Raw genomic sequence first — 18,882 nt, forward strand, 5'->3', positions numbered from 1 at the left:
TCCCTGGACTAGTACTGCAGTTGAGAGATGCATTTACCTTATGTTTTGAACTCTTCTAGCCTCAGCTGGTTCTGGGTGGTTCTGCACAGACAGCCTCACTTGGAACGGCCACAGCTGTTCAGACAGGGACACCTCAACGAACAGTCCCCGGGGCCAGCACCACCTCCACAGCTGCCACGGTAAGGACTCCCTTCGGGGCCCCTAGGGGCAGAGACAGCCCATTGATATTAGTGGGGAAGTAGAGCTGTATACAAAGGGGCTTGAGAATGTTTTGGGTCCCACAACCCAACCAAGAGCACTGGCGACATAGAGGGGACCCATGTGACCTTGGGCTCTGCCTTCCCCTTATGGGGTAACCACTGAGAAGTAGTAGGAAAGGGCCCTCAGCATCCTGCTTGGGATCTAGACCCTGCAAATGCCTATGGAAGCCATATACAGGTAGCTGCCGAGCCGCTGGGGTTGGGCCGTCAGTTTGTCTGTGTTCATGGCACTGCCTCCTTGATGTGCCGGCAGCGTTACACAAGCTGGGGCCGTGCTCTGTTAACTTGTGTGTGTGTGCTTTGCCAAGGACTTTTGAACCTTTACAGATGCTGCCTGGACCTTAGTCTGCTTGTGCACATTTAGGCAGGCAGACGGCAGCCTCTGCTCCTGATATAAGGGCAGAGTCTTGGCAGATGCAGCCTTCCCTAGAAGAGAGCTACTGGGTTGAGAGATGCAGGCTTGGTGTCCTCAGAGTGGCTGATTACCCTTCTAAGAACCTTCTGGTTTGTGCAAGAAGTAGCATGTTTCTTGAAAGAAGTTTAAATGCTAAGTGTACATGTTTTAAAAACCTGTACACATTTCACTGCAATGAGATGCTGTGATGAAATCTCCTGTAACTTATACCTTTTTATTTTAATACAGGAAACTATGGAAAATGTGAAGAAATGTAAAAGTTTTCTATCTACATTAATAAAACTGGCTTCCTCTGGTAAACAGTCTACAGAGACAGCAGCTAATGTGAAAGAATTAGTACAAAACTTATTGGTAAGGAACTCAGGTGGAACTCTGCCTCAGAGCATGGTGTGTGACCTGCAGCCCCAGCTCAGCCTACCATGGGGACTGGGTGGACAGGGGAGATCCTGTGGAAGGACCTGGAGAGGGAGCAGGGTGCACCACTTCGAGGGTGTGTGGATAGTGGCTTGAGTGAATCCCACCATTCCTACTATATTTAGAGGAGTCACCTGAGGAGACCTGCCAGCATTTGGAGGAAGGTTAAAGGACCCCCTAAGTAGCAGTTGCCTTTGCTTGAGAGTCACAGAGCAGTGCTGCTTAAGGTTGCAGCCTGCCTTCTCTTCTTCTTCCCCTTTAAAACTAAAGGAAACAGGTAGCATCCTTAACTCCAGTTTGCAAGCAGGTAGTCTCTGCTGCACCTCCCACTCTACTGCCCAAGCTGCTGTGAAGGTGCCTGTGTTACTGATGTACAGAACTGGCTTTTGCCATTAGTTGTCACTCCTTTGTCCCTGGATGTCCCATGTTTACTTTATTTTGGTAGCTTGCTTGTATCACCATTTGAACTGGGTTCCTTGCCTCGTGTTTCCTCTAACTCTGTCCCTCTTAACCTAAAGCACCCGCTTCTTTGATCAGGAAGCATAGGGATTTTGTGGTTTTTGGTTTTGAGCTGATGGAGTGTGTTGGTTGGTTCATTTCTGCACTTCTCATCGTTTTTGTCTGTAAGGGGTTTGCAGGCCAGGCAGAGGTTTGCCCCCTGCACTGCTCTGATGTCAGCAAGGACCCATCCTTGTCCAGTGCTGTCTTCCTCACTTGTTCACTCCTTAGCTGCATCCAGCTTTCCGCAGGGCCCTGGGGCCCTCCTAGCTTTTTCTTACATGACTCTTGTGGCCTTTTGTTTCATAGGCTGCCCCTTCTGGCCTTTGCATCAGTCAAACGGGCTCAACAGCCCACAGTGCACACCATTCCTGGGATCAGAAATATTGTCAGCCTTTCTGCCTCACCTTGGCTACTTCAGCCCTCCTCAGAGCCCAGTGAGGGTGGCTGCTCATCTGCTGCACAGGCCAGCTGTTGATGCTTTGTGCTTTGGTGACACTGATGGCATCTCTTTTCCCCTGCCAGCTTGAAATCCAGCTTTTTACTCTAAAGGCACAGATTGCTGCCATAAACCTGCTCTCAGTAGTCTACCATTGCTGTGCCTGCTGCTGCCTTATCCAGGTTTTGCAAGCCCTGGACAGATGCTGTAGTAGTTTGGGATATCCCTCTTCATGGCAGCATGGCTAGGCTTCTGTCCCACTTCAGGTGCCTACTTCATGGAAGAAGGCTGTTGTAGTTCTCACCCATCTTAGGGGGTTTTCTAGTTTACACAAGAGTTCCCAGATGTATAAGACGACTGTGAGACGTCTGCGTATGCCTTACTTGTAGACTCTTATGTTTCCCCTTTGGGCTGTATAGGTCTAAGTATAGGTGCCAGTCTCTGCTGACAGGTACACTACTTCTTGACTGGGTTGTGCTAAAGTGTTGCCTTTGGCACTTTGTACCATAGCTCATTTGTTTCCTAACAAAATGCCTGGCACTGGGTAAGTGCCTGGTATTCCCCAAGTGAAAACACACTGAGTGAGAAACCTGTGGGAGGCTGGTAACATGGACCTGTAACTGGCCAGCTAGAGACATGTTCTGCAGCTGCTGCTCAGGATCCAAGGGCACACCAGACACACGTGCATCTGGGATCTGCATGTGTTGAACCGGGCAGTAGCATATGACACACAGTCCGCTGTCAGAAGGGTCCGACCAGTGTGGTGCTGTGTGCTGTGAAGTTGTGTGGAAATGTGTCAAGGCAGTTGTGGTGTCACTGCAGTGTCAGTGTGGTTTACTTTTCAGGATGGGAAAATTGAAGCAGAAGATTTCACTAGCAGGTTGTATCGAGAGCTGAACTCTTCACCTCAACCTTACCTTGTGCCTTTCCTGAAGGTAACTGACTCTTGTGCTGCAGCAGTGTGGTCCAGTCAGGGTGGGTGTGTCTACCTGGCATGCCTGGGACCGCATGTCAGGTTTCTGTTTACAACTGGCTTTCTTGCGGCTGAGCCCTGAGTGGTGTTGCCTCTTTGGCTAGTGCTCCCTGTGGGGAGGGGTTTGCTTCCAGAGTAAGCTTGATGGTGTTGGTACATCTTGGAGATGCATTTTGTTTCTGAAACACATTTTAGCCAGTTCTTACAAAGAAAGTCTTGGTTGATAAGCATGTTTGGAGTTGAGTTATAGGTGGGGGATTAATACCTGATGTTAGAGTGTACAGAGTGTTATTAGCCACAAGGCTTTTGTGAAGGTTTATGCTTCTGAATTTTTAAGACACTGGCAGCATTTGCGCTCCACTGTGACTGACCCTACATATCTGTTTGTCCTTAGAGGAGCTTACCTGCCTTGAGACAGCTGACGCCAGACTCCGCAGCCTTCATCCAGCAGAGCCAGCAGCAGCAGCCACCTGCCTCGCAGGCTACCACTGCACTCACAGCTGTGGTGCTGAGCAGCTCGGTGCAGCGCACAGCTGGGAAGACAGCCGCCTCTGTGACCAGTGCCCTCCAGCCTCCGGTCATCAGTCTCACTCAGCCCACACAGGTTGGCGTTGGCAAGCAGGCACCGCCCACACCACTGGTATGAAGGCGCGAGCCTGGCATGGTGTTCTTGCCAGCCACCATGCCACTTAACTCACCAGCCCTGGCTCGGAGCCCCTGTCTGGAAAGAGCAGGCAAGGAAGCTCCTGCTGGAAAGATGTGTGGTTGTTCTCTTAAGTGGTTAACGTGTGAGCTGGAGGTTGAGGCCCATGACCTGGTGTTTTCGTAGAATGAAGTGAACTTGTTGGCTCACTTACAACAGGTTGGCTCTTGTATAGGTTTCCTGTACATGAGCACAGTGTGTTTAATGGGTCTCTTAGGAGGATGCACTCTGGACTTTTGAGTAATGCCTGAATGTTCAAATCTTTGGGATTGGTCAGTCAGGCTTTTGCCTTTTGAGGGTACAGCTGGCTGGTGGCAATAGTGCAGTCTAGCCAGTGCTCAGGGGAAGCTGAGGGCTGCTGGCAGGTGGGTGGATCTAGCTTTGTTCAGTTTGTATTCTCTTACTGGAGGCAGGAGCTCTTCACTGTGAGTTGCATTCAAAGTGCACCTGCCATTAACAGCATAGCCTCTCCACACCTAAAACAGCAAACTTCTAGAGGGGGCTGGCTGTATAGTAAAATGTTATAGAGAGCATTTATGAGGTCTCAGCACTGGGTGGTGGGAGATGGACGACAGGCGGTTGGAATTGTAAATGTATCTTAAAGATGAGTAGTTACAGGTTGCACAGTGCTGTATGGGAGAAGGGTGTTGAGGAGGACAGACTCCTCTGCTCTGATAGAGCTTGCTTCTGTCTTCATTCTGTTGGTGGCGAGGAGACCTCGTGTCCAGAGCAGGCTGAGGAACCACATGAGTAGGGTTTCTCTTGGGGCAGGATTACTGTGTCCTTTGCTTTCACATAGTTCAAGTAGGGAACTGTCCTGTTCAGTGATCAGCTCACTGATTTACCTAGAGGGCAGTTTTGAGGAAGGATTTGCTTTCTGTGTAAGGGTTTGGCCTCTGGTGCATGGTCTTGTCAGTTGTATCATCAGTTGTGCCTTGAGTGCTGGATTGCACGTAGAACCATCACTTCTATTGTATTGGTTTTAGCTGTCAATTTGGTCCAACCCAGAATCATCTGGGCAGAGTATTGTTAATGAGATCTGAATGGCCTGTAGGCATGTCTGTGGGGATCATCTTGATTTTTGATTGTTGTAGGAAGACCTACCCTGAGTATGGGTGGGGCGCTGGGCCATGAAACAGCAAAGAATACAAGCTGAACCGAAGGGAGCAGGCAGGCAACAGGGCCTCATTTGTTTCTCTTGACTATAGATGTGGACCAGTTGTCTCAATTTTTGCCTCTGTGACTTCCCTGCAGTGACAGGCCTGGAATTATAAGCCAAATAAATCTCTTTCTTTGTCAGTTACTTTTGGTCAGGGTGTTTGATCACAGCTTCTGAAATGAAGCTAGAACAATGGTATTTGTTTTCATAAATGTGAACGTGGTATGTTCAGCCACCCGGTCATTGCTGTGTACTGTCCTGATCCCCTACCGATACTCAGAAATTTTACTTGTGCCTGTATGTGCAGCTGAGGCAGATAGGTCAGCATCATGCAAGCCTGGGCCTGAGGCCAGAGGATCTCAGAACTCATGGAAGTGGGCTGCTTTGCCTGTGTTTGCATTTAGTGGCTCTCAGTGGAAAGCCTAGCCTGAGCTGCTCACCCATCCTGTGGTGTGAGCACCATGTTTTGTTGCAGAGACAGTTCTGGTGCAGGCCTCAACCTTTGCAAGTGTCCTGTTACATGTGGTGCCTAATGAAAGCACACCCCTACTTTTTTTTTTAAAGCAGAGTTGAGGATCAAATCTTAGAAGGCCTTTGGGGTGCTATGGGCTCTTGGATCCCTATTGTAAGCCTAGGACTGCATGCAGGACAGCGAGCTGAGCAGGCCCTGAAGTAAGGACCAAGTACCTCTGGGCCAAGCATGGTACAGAGAATGATGAGGGGCACAAGGCTGTGTTGGGACAGAGAACCAAGTTCAGGGTAGGACTTGGAGATCCACCTTCACAATAGGAATGTAACCTGATCCTATAGAAAACTTAGAATAGAAATAAGTCATTTGGCGGGGCCCATTAGGCAACAGTGCTGCTCTGCTAATGGGTTGGGAGAAGTCCATGTTTCTTGTGGGGTTTGCTGCTCCCTCTAGGATGTGTGTGGGTCCAGTTCAGGTCTTCAGTATCATGTATCCCATGTACTTGTTCTGCTGTGCTGTGGCCTGGTGTGCTGCCATTCTGTCTTTGTCTGAGTCTTCTGAAGTTCTGTGTAGAGGCTTGTGGTAGGGCTTGTTTTAGCCAGGCTTTTAGATTTGGAATGAAGTGTATACCTGAACTTCCTAGAGCTTCTGGCAGGGCAAGGTTGGGGTAGCACTGATGAAGCAAATAGTTGGCTTCAGGGGTCAGTGTGGTAGCCCCCAGGATGTGTGTGTGTGTGTGCTCATGCACTGTGCTGGCTGTGCCCCAGGTGATCCAGCAGCCCCCGAAGCCTGGAGCCTTGATCCGGCCCCCGCAGGTGACCTTGACGCAGACACCCATGGTCGCATTGCGGCAGCCTCACAGCCGGATCATGCTCACCACACCACAGCAGATCCAACTGAACCAGCTGCAGCCAGGTGAGGCCCCGGCTGCTGCCACCCAGGGCTGGCTATTCCCGGAAATGGCCAGTTGTGGGACGGTACTTGATTTCATTTAATCATTGCGATAAAATTCATTTATGCACACCACTAGTGACTTCATTTACGAAGTTATGCAGCCATTGCCCTTGTCTGTGTGGTTTTTAAATTACCTGGATTATATAGGATTGTCAGTGTTAGGCTCTATTAGGTCACAGACCTTCTAGCTGCCTTTCTTGTTCTCCTAGCAGTCAGGCCACACCCCCTGCAGCTCTCATACCCTTTCACACCTTGTGTTAGTGGTCTGCATGTTCTCATTCCTCCCCCTCCTCCCTCCCTCTGTTCCTTCGCCCCTCTTCCCTTCCTCTGTCTTCCCTCCTTCTCTCCTTCTTGCCCCCTTTCCCAGAGTTTACAGATTGTAAACTGTGCAGTAGCCTTTCAGTGCCTCCTCATGGCACATAGGTTAGTCTAGGTTGTGTGGTATAAATGCTGTTCCCACCCTCTAAAAACCTATAAAAAGCCAGAAACCTGCTTTGTTTTGGGGGTTTGAATGGAAGGTATTCTCCCCCTTCAAGGCCCCATCATGCTACCTATGGTGTGACATTGTCTCTTCTAAGGCCCTTCCCACTTCAAGCCTGGCTATGGGCTCCTCACAGTAAAGTTTATTCTGAAATGTAACTCTGTATCAGCTCCTTTCCAGCAGACTTAGGTTTTAGATTATAATAATACCTACCTACTTACCACCCCCCGCCCCTCCATTTCCAGGGCAGCCTCACTGTTGCCTTGGCCAGAAACTCCTGCCTCAGTCTCCTAGCTGAGACTTTGGACTCATACCATATGTCTGCTTACTGTTAGTCTCTGTTAGGAGTCTTTCTCTGTGTAGCCCTGGCTGTCCTGGACTCCCTTTGTAGACCAGGCTGGCCTCAAACTCACAGAAGTCCGCCTGTCTCTGCCTCTTTGAGTGCTGGGATTAAAGGTGTGCACCACCACGTCTGTCTTTCTGAGTCCTGTTGTTGGTACAGGCTGTGTGCATGAGTTAGTTCTATCCACTGTAGCGTGGGCAGACTGTCCAGGGGTGCATCCTTGGAGAGGACTGACATCCCACCCTCAGTTGATATCAACTCCCAGAGTTCCTCAGCTAGGAGCTCCTCCCTGTCCATGTTAGGACTTAAAAAACAAAAAACAAAACAAACAAAAGAAAAACACCACAGTAACTTTATTATTATCGTTTCATGGGTATGAGTGTTTTGCCTGCATGTATATCTATAAACCAAGTGCATGCCTGGTGTTCTTGAAGGCCAGAAGAGGGTGTTGGAGTCTCTGGAACTGGCGTCAGCCATTGTGTGGGTGCTAGGAATTAAACCTAGGTTCTCTGGAAGAGGAAGTGCTCTTAACCACTGAGCCATCTTTCCCTTCCCCCATGCTGGGATTTTAATGGGCTTGATCTTAGCAGATATTGTATAGGCAACCATGGCTGCTTTGAGTTTATATGTGCAAGGGGCCTGCCATGTCTGGAAAACACTGTTTCCAAGCAGTCTTCCATAGTTTCTCACTTTTAGAGTCTTTCTATCCCCTCCTTCTGTGATGATTCCTAAGGGGAAAGGTTGTACGAAAAATGGTCCCATCTAGGGGATTAGTCTCTGACTCTCTGCAGTATGACCAGGTGTGTGTGAGTACAAGTGCCTCCAGAGTTCAGAAGAGGGCCTTGGGTCCCTGGAGCTCTGGTTACAGGTGTTGCAAACTGCCTGACAGGAGTGCTGGGAGCTGAGTGTGGGTTCTCTGAAGAGCAGTCTCAGCACTTAACCACTGAGCAGCCCAACACTGCAACTTAAATGTGTATACAACCTAGAGCTCAGAGTTTTGAGAATGTTACTGTGACGAGTAAGGAGATGGCAGTTTCTCCCTGGGGCTTGTAATCCAGCAGCATCAGGCCTCTGGTAACAGTTGTCTGGTCTCCACTGTGTCTTTGACTTTGCAGTCCCCGTGGTGAAACCCACCGTATTACCTGGAACCAAAGCCCTTTCTACTGTATCTGCACAAGCAGTCGCTGCACAGAAAAACAAACTCAAGGAGCCAGGGGGAGGCTCCTTTCGGTAAGGATGGAAGCCCCGTTTACTTTCGGGAAAGCATGGGAGGGGGTTCAGGCTATCTGTGGACTTTACTGCTGGGTCTTCCCTATTAGTTCTTGGCATTGGCTGCTTCAGGACTATTTCTTTTTCTTGGTTCTGACCACACATCTGTCAGTGTGGGGTCCCGACGTGAGTGTGGCAGTGGAGGCTTGCTTCATGCCCTGTGCAGGAATGGAGAGCAGGTCAGCTGACTTGGTACCAATACAGTGCCCCAAGGTCACTACCATTTGTAATACAGATTACCCTCGTCACTCTGTGTGCTCACTTTGATCTTGATGAACAGAATAGCCTTCATGGACATTGCTGTGTCCTGGGATTCTTGTGTGGATACACCAGAGGCCATAACATGACCTTCACTGTGACTGGGAAATGGAAGTGTTTGAATTTCATGGAGACTCTTCATCCCAAAGCTATCAAATGGGGCTGGATAGAGCTGTAGTGGCTCTGTAGAGTAAGGAGCAGCCAGGCAGAGCAGGACAGGAACTGAATGGATGGGATAGTGGCTAGGTGTATATACATCACTGTACAGGCTTCTAGGTGCTGTGGCTAAAGTTGATGAAGGGAGCTAAAGATAGCAGCAGCCTTGGTCTCAGCATGCTCAGGACTGCAGTGGAGGCTAGGATTCCCACTGGTCTACTGGAAGAGCCTTGCACTTAGATCTTACCCACCAGAGGCCATTTTCCAGTATAAGACCAGTGGGATGGGGCTCTTCAGAGAAGAGAATTCTTTAGAGTGGGAATAAGCAAAAGACAAGGTGAGCGGTGGCCACCTAATCATGTCAGGATATGGCTCCTTCCTATAGCCCAGACTGGGATACAATATGTGGATGGTCAGCACTGAATCAAGTAGGGCAGGATGACAAGCCTGAGCAGAAGTGAGCTGCTGATTAACTTGTAAGCAGTAGGAAGTTTGAGTATGTTCACAGCTTCAGGATACCTCCAAAATACTGGTTAGCACTGGGGTGTCATATGCTCTCAGAGTGCACACAGCAGCAGGTAGCAGGGCTCAAAGGGTAGTTATGATTCATTGGAGCCATGCCAAGAGTCAGGCTGCAAGGAGGGTATTCTGCTGTCATCCTATTACTGATTTTGTGCCAAGGGCATAAGTGTCATATAGAGAGGCTGAGGAGTGTTCATTGAGGGACACTGGGGCCCCTTTTGCTGGATGTAGACCTCCCCACTAAAGAGGAAGGTCTTCGGACAGTGGCCACATGTACACAAGTCCTTTTGCCGGGGCATTTTCACGTGGTGCTCCTATCCAGGAAGCACAAGCAAATACATGTCTGGGATCTGTCTGGCATTGTTCTGTGGTGGCTCAGAATGAGTTTTGTGTTCTTCCTCCATCTCTGAAAAACGTACTGCTGGTTCACCTTTCTCTCCCTGTAAGTTTTCAAAGCAACAGATGGTGTTCTGGGTTTTGTTTTCTCAAGGCATAGCATGGACTGTGGGCACACAGCTATGACTCCACACAGTTCTGCCTTTGAACACTTAAATTTTCACATAAGGAAGCAAGATTCCTTCAGACAACAGGACACAGCCAGCACGGGGGCTGGAGTGCCTGTGTGTGTCAGTGTCCCAGTGCCTTCTGCTCTTTCCTGCCCCTTGCAAGCTACCACTGAATTAGAATCATGTCAGTCAGCTGTAACTTTCTTACGTGATAAAAATGATCTGTTCTCCTTTCAGGGATGATGATGACATCAATGATGTTGCATCAATGGCTGGAGTGAACTTGTCTGAAGAAAGTGCAAGAATATTGGCCACAAACTCTGAGTTGGTCGGGACACTGACTCGATCCTGTAAGGACGACACCTTCCTCCTCCCCGCGCCTTTGCAGAGGAGGATACTGGAAATAGGTACGTTTGCACCTGATGATGCCTCTGGGATGCTCAGTGTCCACATCTGTGTCTGATGTACTCCGTGACCCTGATGAGACTCATTAGAGCACTTTTGGGTGAGTGTGCCCTCTGCCTTGTCTTGGGCTCATCCATGGTGGCTCCACTCGTAGGTAGGAGAAGGGTGGGCAGTGACCATCTGCTGTCCTGCTTAGGTTGCCCTTGATTGTACAAAGCAGTAACTAGTGGGTGAGAGAAGCCAGTACCATGGTGAAGAAGAAATCTGGGTAAGTACCATAAAGTGCTCTTTTTCTGCATGGCCTGCAGGTAAAAAGCACGGCATCACGGAACTGCATCCGGATGTAGTGAGTTATGTGTCTCATGCCACACAGCAAAGGCTGCAGAATCTTGTAGAAAAAATATCTGAAACGGCTCAGCAGAAAAACTTCTCTTATAAGGTAATGGGTCTGTTTTCCTGGGGAGAATGTTTGTGCTCTCAGCTACTGCTCGGGGGCTGTCTGGAGGCCTTAATTTCCAGGTTGTTCCTGTGCTCATTGTCTCAGCTTCATGCACATAACACACACACACACACACACACACACACACACACACACACACACACTCTCACATGTATGCATTCACTCACTTACTCATTCAACTCACTCACTCCCCGAAGTGCTGTTGAGGGGCTCCTGCCTCTGGGCTGGGAAGGTAGGGATGGGGCTCTACCAGAATGCTCTGCAGGCCTCCTGCTTTGGAACATGAGCCTGTCAGCTTAGGAAATCATGGAGTCTTAACTCTTACTCCATCCAAAGTGCTCAGTACCTGCAGCCTGGTCCTTCCTGATCCATGAGTGAAAACTACAGGCTCTCAGCCAGCTGTGGCCCTGTTTATAAAGAGACTTTTCAGGCAAAATAAGTCTTGAGCAGTTGTACAGATGTCACTCTGGAGTCAGTGTCTGTGCCTTCAGAGTATCTTATGGTGAACTGTCAGTTTTAAAACACTTCTAAAGTTGGATGTGGTGGTGCACGCCCTTAATTCATCAGAGGCAGGTGGATCTTTGTGAGTCTGAGGCCAGCCTGGTCTACACAGTGAGTTCAGGACAGCCAGGACTACACAGAGGAAGGCTGTCTCAGAAAACCCAAACCAACCAACCAAACAAGTAAACAAATAAATAAACACTTGTACAAAGAAGGGCTTAAATGTGTCTTTAAAATATCAAAGTGTATCAGGTGGAACCCTCTGTGGAACTCCTGGTAACTCATGAGACTTCCTGTCCTTGTGAGAGTACGATCTGGAGTGAGAAGTAAGAGCTGCCAGCACCCATTGGAGCCGAGCGCAGAATGCCCAGCTATGTAATGCACACTTATGCTTGCTGAAATTCCAAATTTATTGTGGCAGCGTTTTCACTGTTCTTTTCTTTTGTAGGATGACGACAGATATGAGCAAGCAAGTGATGTCCGGGCTCAGCTCAAATTCTTTGAACAGCTCGATCAGATTGAAAAGCAGAGGAAAGATGAGCAGGAAAGGGAGATCTTAATGCGGGCAGCAAAGGCAAGTTAAACACTATTCTTAGGTCTCAGGCCTGAGCTTGCAGTCATCCCCTCCTGACACACTAATCTGGCACATTGGGTTTGCCAGTACTCAGGACCATGTTTCTGACTGGTGTAGAAGAACAGGTGTCGTAAGTGGAGCTGGATAGGTGGGAGAGAAGCTTGACTCCTGTGGAGTACTTCAGCTGCTGGAGGATGTACTCCAGTTGGGGATTTGATGTAAGTGATGTGGTTCTCCCATTCAATCAATCAATTAATAATTTCTTTTATTTTACTTTTTTTTTTGAGACAAGGTCTCATTATGTAGCTCTGGTCACTGTGTAGACCAGGCTGTCCTTGAACTCACAGAGCTCCTCCTGCCTCTGCCTTCCAAGTGTTGGGATTAAAGGTGTGTATCACTATGCTTGGTGGTGTTGGTGTTTTTGAGATTCTGACACCTTGCCTTCCCCAACATTGCAGAATGGCTATGAGTTCACATTGCCCTTTGGTCTAGAGCATTCAGAGCTAAGAGTTGGAACCTTATTTATTTATTATTAGAGTCATCTAGAGATATTAATTCTAGTGCCAAGTTTTTTTGTGTGGTAGGAGGAGTGAGAGCTGAATACCAGCCCTTACTAGCCCCTGAGCCCAGTGTCCTGGCTCTCTTAGGCCACACTGAGTCAGGCATATGACAAACTGGTAGCTGTGTGGCTAAGATTCTGTCTTATTGCATCTGGAGACTACTGGTGACTTTTTTTTTTATGCTTTGTAATCTAAACTTTCATGTTTTGAATGTAAACATAAAATTAGCAGGAATTGTGTCACTTGTCTGGCTTAGTGCTGCTGCAGGTTGGATACAGTGGCGTTGGCTCCGTGATGCTCATGGATGGCATGACTCTTCCTTCTCTCTTTCTTTCAAAATAGTCTCGATCCAGACAAGAAGACCCAGAGCAATTAAGGTTGAAGCAGAAAGCAAAAGAGGTGAGCTTCTCACTGCATTTGCAGCTCATGTTCATGCTCTGCCCAGAAGAAAAGAGATTACTTTAGAAAGCCTGAATGTGGGCTTTGTTGCTCACTAGAGCTCTCAGGCGGCCAGCGCCACCACAGGCTTTTCCTGTGCAGTTTGCATCTGGCTGGAGAGTTCCTGGTGACCACTCAGTGAGGTTAGGCTCTTTAAACTTGTACTTCTAATTTTCTGAGCATTTTAAGGTAAGCTTCTGTTTTAAAAATATTCAAAATATTTTTGGTTACAGATATGTTCTTAGTTTTAAAAGTCACAGCTTAAAGAAGGTGTAACTTAGGAAACTCAGAAGGTTCTTGATAGCTGCTGCTGCATTTGCAGTAAGAACTCTCAAGCAACAATAGCTCTTGTTTCCTTCCCATCACGTAGATGCAGCAGCAGGAGCTGGCACAGATGCGACAACGAGATGCCAACCTCACGGCACTGGCAGCAATTGGGCCCAGGAAAAAGAGGAAAGTGGACTGTGCCGGGCCTGGATCGGGAGCAGAGGTACAACAGAACATGGGGTTGAGGTCTGGAAGGCATCGAGAGCTTAGAGAGCCTTGCTTAGGTAGCCAGTGGGAGCTCCTGGTCTTTGTAGAGGCGTTTTGAATTTGACACTTGATGCTCAAGTTGCCTTTTTGTTCATATCACATGAGCTGAAACACATGCTCACATGGTTGGCTCTGACTGAGGTTTGGCAAACTTTGAAAAGCACGGGGAGGAACTCAGGGTTTGCTCTGGTGGGGACAGTGTGAGGAGACCTGCAGGGTGTATAATCCAGAGAAGTAGCCACCTGTTTCCTGAGCCCAAAGTTTGAGTGTCTTATATATATGCTGCCTTAATGGTTACTTTTGCTTTAAACCATTGGTTGTTATTTGAATTTCAGAAGAGTATAGTAGCAACCCTCTGTATTTACCAGTTGTCATCACTGTTATCCTCTTCTTTCTCTTACCTTGGTCTGTGCATCACTACTCACAATGGCTTGCAGGCTGTCTGGGCTGGTGTGTGCTTCTGGATCCGCTTCTCTGATGATGTTTGCTTGAACTAGGCGTGCTTCATTTTCATCTGTGAGATTTTTCACTGTTATAAAGTTCTCGGGTGTTAAGAGGGTGTTGTGTTGCTTTTATTTGCAGACCTGTTGTGATTACTACCCTTAGCTCTGCGTGGAGTGCGTCTTGTCTGACTGTTGACACTTGAGACCTTTCTTTATAAAGTTTTCTTGTGTTAGGTTCAGTCTCTGGGTGTTGAGCCTGCTTCCATGTGCGGAGCTGTCTAGAGCCACATGTGGGTCTGTGCTTTACAATACATTTGAAACATGTTGGCCATTGTTTCTTCAGGTTGTTTCTCTTTCCACCTGTCTTCATCATGATCTCCAGTTGCTCACACACTAGGCTGTGGCATAGCCTGTGCTCATTTTCATCAGTAGTTTTCCTCTCTGCCCTTCAGGTTGGGTCATGCTCCTTGGTCAGATGGGAGCTGTGCCAGCCCCTGCTGGTGTTAAGTCCTGTGAGATTTTCATTTACTTATGCAGACTTCGGTTTTAGAGCATCTACTGCAGCAGTTCTTAACCTGTGCTTGAGACCCCCTTGCGGGTTGCATATCAGATGTTTACATTACAATTCATGGCAGTAACAAAATTACAGTTATGAAATAGCAACAAAAGTATTTTATGGTTGGGCGTCATCACAGCATGAGGAACTGAGTTAGAGGGTTGCAGTGTTAGGAAGGTTTTAGAACCACTGGTTGTTGTGTTCATTTTTTAAAACTCTATTTGGGGTTCCTTAAAGCTTCTCCCAACCCCCCAACCCTAGGTAGGAGAAAGAAGGTTATGGGGAGAGAGGGCACAAACCCCTTACTTCTATTGGCTGTTTGGATCAATGGGTTCTTTGGGGGCCTTTACCAATCTCCGTCAATAGCAAACACAGCCAGCAGTCTCCTCCAAGCTGCTGTGCCCCAAGTGTTTCTGTCTGTTCTAAATATCCACACCTTCAGCCTCTACTCTTCCTTAAACTGCCACCCAACGCTTTCTCCAGGCTCTCCTATTTATATCCTTCAGATTTGTCCACCATTCTCCTCTCTGTGCAGCACGAGGCAGGCTATTACGAGCTGGCAAAGACCACAGGAGCCAATTATCAGTTTTGGACAAACTAAGCCCAAACTAAAATCCCATACTTGGGATTAAAACAAAAACATACTCATATAACATAACTGAGCTTTTAAAGAAATGAAAACTTCCATCACAACTGGTTTGTAGGCTCTTTGCAAGCGTCTAACTAAGGAGCGGCAGACTTGCCCTGTCTACGACTTTACGATGGCTGTATCTTTAAGTCTTTGAGCATACATATTAAAGCCTGCCTCACAGCCTCAGTTTCTCCTCACTGCTCTCCTTCAGTCTGGACTACTTTTCCTGTTTTATTGCGTATCAGAAGACTGTTGCCTGAATACACCCTGGGATGAGAGCTAAGGGTGCTCCTGGTTTTCCTCCGAAGACTCTGGACTAGACTGTTTCAGCAGCCACTCAAGTCAGTGGCTCATTTGCTATGTATTTTGTTAGTAAGGCTCTGTAGAGAGGTAGGGCACCCCCCCAATCTAACAACAAACACGCCTTACTGTGTGTGGCTTTTGGATATTTTAGAAGGAGTCGTAATGGAGTATGACCCTTAATCCTGGGGAGGGGCTTGTCTAAAATTTCAGCTGAACCCTTGTGTTGCCACCTGACCTGTTTGTTTGTTTTATCTTTATCCCCATAGAAACTGCTGTCTGGCCATGTGTGGTGGTACATGCCTTTTAATTTCCTCACTTGGGAGGCAGAGGCAGGTATCTCTCTATGAGTTCGAGGCCAGCCTGGTCTACAAAGTGAGTCCAGGACAGCCTGGCTCTATTACACAGAGAAACCCTGACTCAAAAAGCAAAAAAAAAAAAAAAGAAGAAACGGCTGTCTGCTTTGCTTGGACAGTTATGTCTTGCTGTGGAGGTATGCAGGTAGACTCTGGGGCAGTGCTGTCCCTGCCTAGAACTATAGCCCTGGCCCTAGTGCTAGCCATGACTCCCTGGGTAGTGTTCTTTTGATGTGTAGACTCTGCTTTGGTGAGAAGTCCCTAGAGGTTCAGGGGCATACCTCTCAGTTCAAGGGTAGGAAGAAAGTCTGGGTGTAAGATAGGAAGAAAACCCAGGCTAGAATCTTTATGTAAATGTGTTGTCTGAGCTGTATGTGGACTTAGGTTTATTCCTAAGTGAGTTGGAAGAAAATATAATTCCTGGCTCTCAGTTAGGGCCCTGGCTGGTATAAAGACAGAAGTGGCTGGCTGCAGGAGCCCAGGCTGGTTCTGCTGTACAAAACTTGTCAGCAAGAGCCTGCGGCAGGTCGGTCTGGCCTTCACGTATGCAGGCCTGTAAAGCCCACACCAGAAATGAGGACAAGAAGTGAGTAAAACTTTGGGGGAGTTAGAAGACATTCGTGAACTTTTTCTGTTGGTTGTTTTTGGGACCTGCTGAATTATCCTGAGATGTAAATCATGGTAACTCACTTCTGGTTCAGGGGTTAGGACTTTGCCAATTGCCTGAGAAGTTCCTGTGTCTTGCCTCTTCCTCTAGTTTCTTAGTCCCTGGCACTGTACTCCAGAAACAATGTATCCTGATGATCACAACTTGAAGAAATTAAAGTCCATGATGCCCCCTCCACTATGCAGCCCATACCCTGTGGTCTCCCTTGCCTGTTTAAGTGGTTTTAGGTCTGTACTGTGCTTGCACGCATGTGTGTGTTGGTGCATGTTTTTTCCCCATGGCAAGGTGAGATTGGATTTTTTTCTATTTAATGTTCCTGCAGTGTGGCACTGGATGTTTCAGGCCTGTCAGACTGGAAAAAACTCATTCCTTTAGAAAGTGGGATTTGAAGGTCACAAAAAATGGGACTGGGGTGCTAGAGTTCCTGGACGTTAAAGAATTTAAATTCAGAGGGACAGAATTTTACTCTCTCAGATGATGTGGTTGTCTTTCCCATTAATAGCACTGGTCTTGGATATACTGGCTTGGAGACCAGAGAAGGGAGAGCAAAAGAGCCCTAGTTCTCCGTGGCCGAGTTACCAGAGAACTGAGTGATGTTGTCCCAGCAGTTGCCACGGCTGTGGACGGCAGGAGTTGTCTCTGTAGATGTCCTAGTCTTTGCCCCAGTTTTCTTTGTGCTATCCTCTCCTTGCCAACAACTGGCACTGTGCCGTGCTGCCCGCTCCTCATCCTCCTTCTTCCCTTCCTCCCTGAGTGAGGCTTTGTTTAATACATCAGTTCTGGTGTGCTGAGTCTCCACTCCCTGGACCTGACGCAGTCTCCACAGCAGTACTCTTCAAGAGACAAGGCAGCAGCTTTGCACCTGGCTTCCTTGCTGTCCTGATGGCCTTCAGCACCTGGTACAGGTTTTTTCTGGTACAGAGTTCTGTCAGGGGGTGGTGACCCTCTCTTTGTGTCCTCTGCCTATTTCTCCATAGGAGCTGTCATCTTAGATGGTTTTTCTGGGTGGGTGTTCTTTCTGTGGTCAGCTTCAGGTTTGTATTTAGCAGTGTCTTTGCCAGAAATCTTGGCTGTTTTTGTGTCTCCCCTAAGTACCTTTTTTCTTTCTTCTTAATATCTGAGCCTCCTTCATGGGCAGGGGTGATGATTGGGGTGGTGGCTCAGTAGACAATATCCTTGCCACACAGGCATGAGTCTGAGTTTGCTCTCCAGCGTCCACATAAGAAATCAGGTGCTTTAGTGTATACCCATAATCCCATCACTTGGAGAGGGAGAGATCTAGGGGTTTGCTGACTAACAGTACAGCTGAGACAGCAAGTGAGAGACCTTGTTTCAGATAAGGTGACCACCAGCTTCTGGCCTTGCATGCACACTTGTATACACATATACCTGTCTCCTTGGAATTTCCTGTTTCTTTACTTGTGCTTGTGAGTTTGTTGTTTGTTTGAGACAATGGCCCTTGCAGTCCAGACTGGAATTGAATTTGCTTTGTGTCTGAGCGTGACCTTAAATTCACCCCACCCTTCTTATCAAGTTCAGGGATTATAAGCATTTGCTACTGTTTTCTGCCTTGATTTCATTTTGTTGTAGCTGTTGTTTCGGTTTTTTGAGTCAGGGTTTCCCTGTGTGGCCCTGGCTGCCCTGGAACTCTCTCTTTAGACCAGGCTGGCCTTGAACTCAGAGATTCATCTGCCTCTGCCTCCTGAATGCTGGGATTAACCATGCCCAGCCAGCCTTTGATTTTTTTTTTCTTCAAATGAAACTTTATTTCTAAATTTTGTTTCTAAGTTTTGCTTATTCTAATTCATACTGTTCTTTCATGCTTATTTTCCTTAGTGTCTTTAGCTTGTTTTGTACTGTTACATGTTTTTGTTTGTAGCATTAGACTCATTTGACTAAGGGCCTTGCACATGCTAGATAAGCTTGTCCCTCTATTGTTGTGATAGCTCATTCATGACCATGAGTCTTTGAAGAGAGTGGGTCAGTTATAAAATATTCTCATTTGGGTTCACATACATTCTTTGATAAAGTGTCGGATTCTGTCATTCAGGCTGAAGTGTTGTAGAGCCCTATGTCCAGCTGTGGTGGGGCAGAGGCAGACATCTGGACATAACTGCTGACAGTTGTGAACCTTTATTGAAAGCTCTGCCAGGCTTGACACTGTTGACGTCACTATTGGTATCTGGAAGCTCCTGTTCTCACCATGCTTTTGCACTGTGTTTTTGCCTGCATCTGCTCTGGTGTGCTGCTGTTCTTCTGGCTTTTTTTTTTTTTTTTTTTTTTTTTTTTTAGTAAGTGCAGCTCTGTAAAGAGAGCTTGGCCTTCCTTTCCATGCCTCATTTTCCGAGTGACTTGGTCACTGCAGGCTTTGCTCTGTTTTGTATGTTGTACTTTCTTACTATCATTTGGTTTTTCTTATTTTTTTAGCTTCAGTGATTTTTGAGTTCCTTGGGTTGGTTCTGGAGCATTTTTGGTGGCCTGTCATTTCCCAAGGTTTACTTGCCTTCCAGCACCATCAAGTGTTGAGGCCTGCATGACCAGGCCCTTTCCAGGAAGCACAGTTCTTTTCCTGGGGGTAGTCTTAAGGATGAGCTTGGCACAGGGTAGGTGGTATCAGATGTTCTTGTGCCAGACCCTC

At 47.6% G+C, this 18,882-nt stretch overlaps 1 protein-coding gene across 1 annotated transcript in view; it reads left to right on the forward strand.

The window, feature by feature from the left end:
* Taf4 (TATA-box binding protein associated factor 4) overlaps positions 1 to 18,882 on the forward strand; it is a 70,892-nt gene that overhangs the window by 43,519 nt on the left and 8,491 nt on the right. The window contains 11 exon segments of the mRNA XM_060382740.1: positions 60 to 179; positions 904 to 1,026; positions 2,872 to 2,961; positions 3,394 to 3,639; positions 6,098 to 6,245; positions 8,224 to 8,338; positions 10,057 to 10,226; positions 10,533 to 10,663; positions 11,634 to 11,759; positions 12,662 to 12,718; positions 13,128 to 13,247. Coding sequence (XP_060238723.1) covers positions 60 to 179; positions 904 to 1,026; positions 2,872 to 2,961; positions 3,394 to 3,639; positions 6,098 to 6,245; positions 8,224 to 8,338; positions 10,057 to 10,226; positions 10,533 to 10,663; positions 11,634 to 11,759; positions 12,662 to 12,718; positions 13,128 to 13,247 — 1,446 coding nt within the window.

Source organism: Meriones unguiculatus, chromosome 4, assembly GCF_030254825.1.
Source record: "Meriones unguiculatus strain TT.TT164.6M chromosome 4, Bangor_MerUng_6.1, whole genome shotgun sequence".
Lineage (NCBI taxonomy): Eukaryota > Metazoa > Chordata > Mammalia > Rodentia > Muridae > Meriones > Meriones unguiculatus.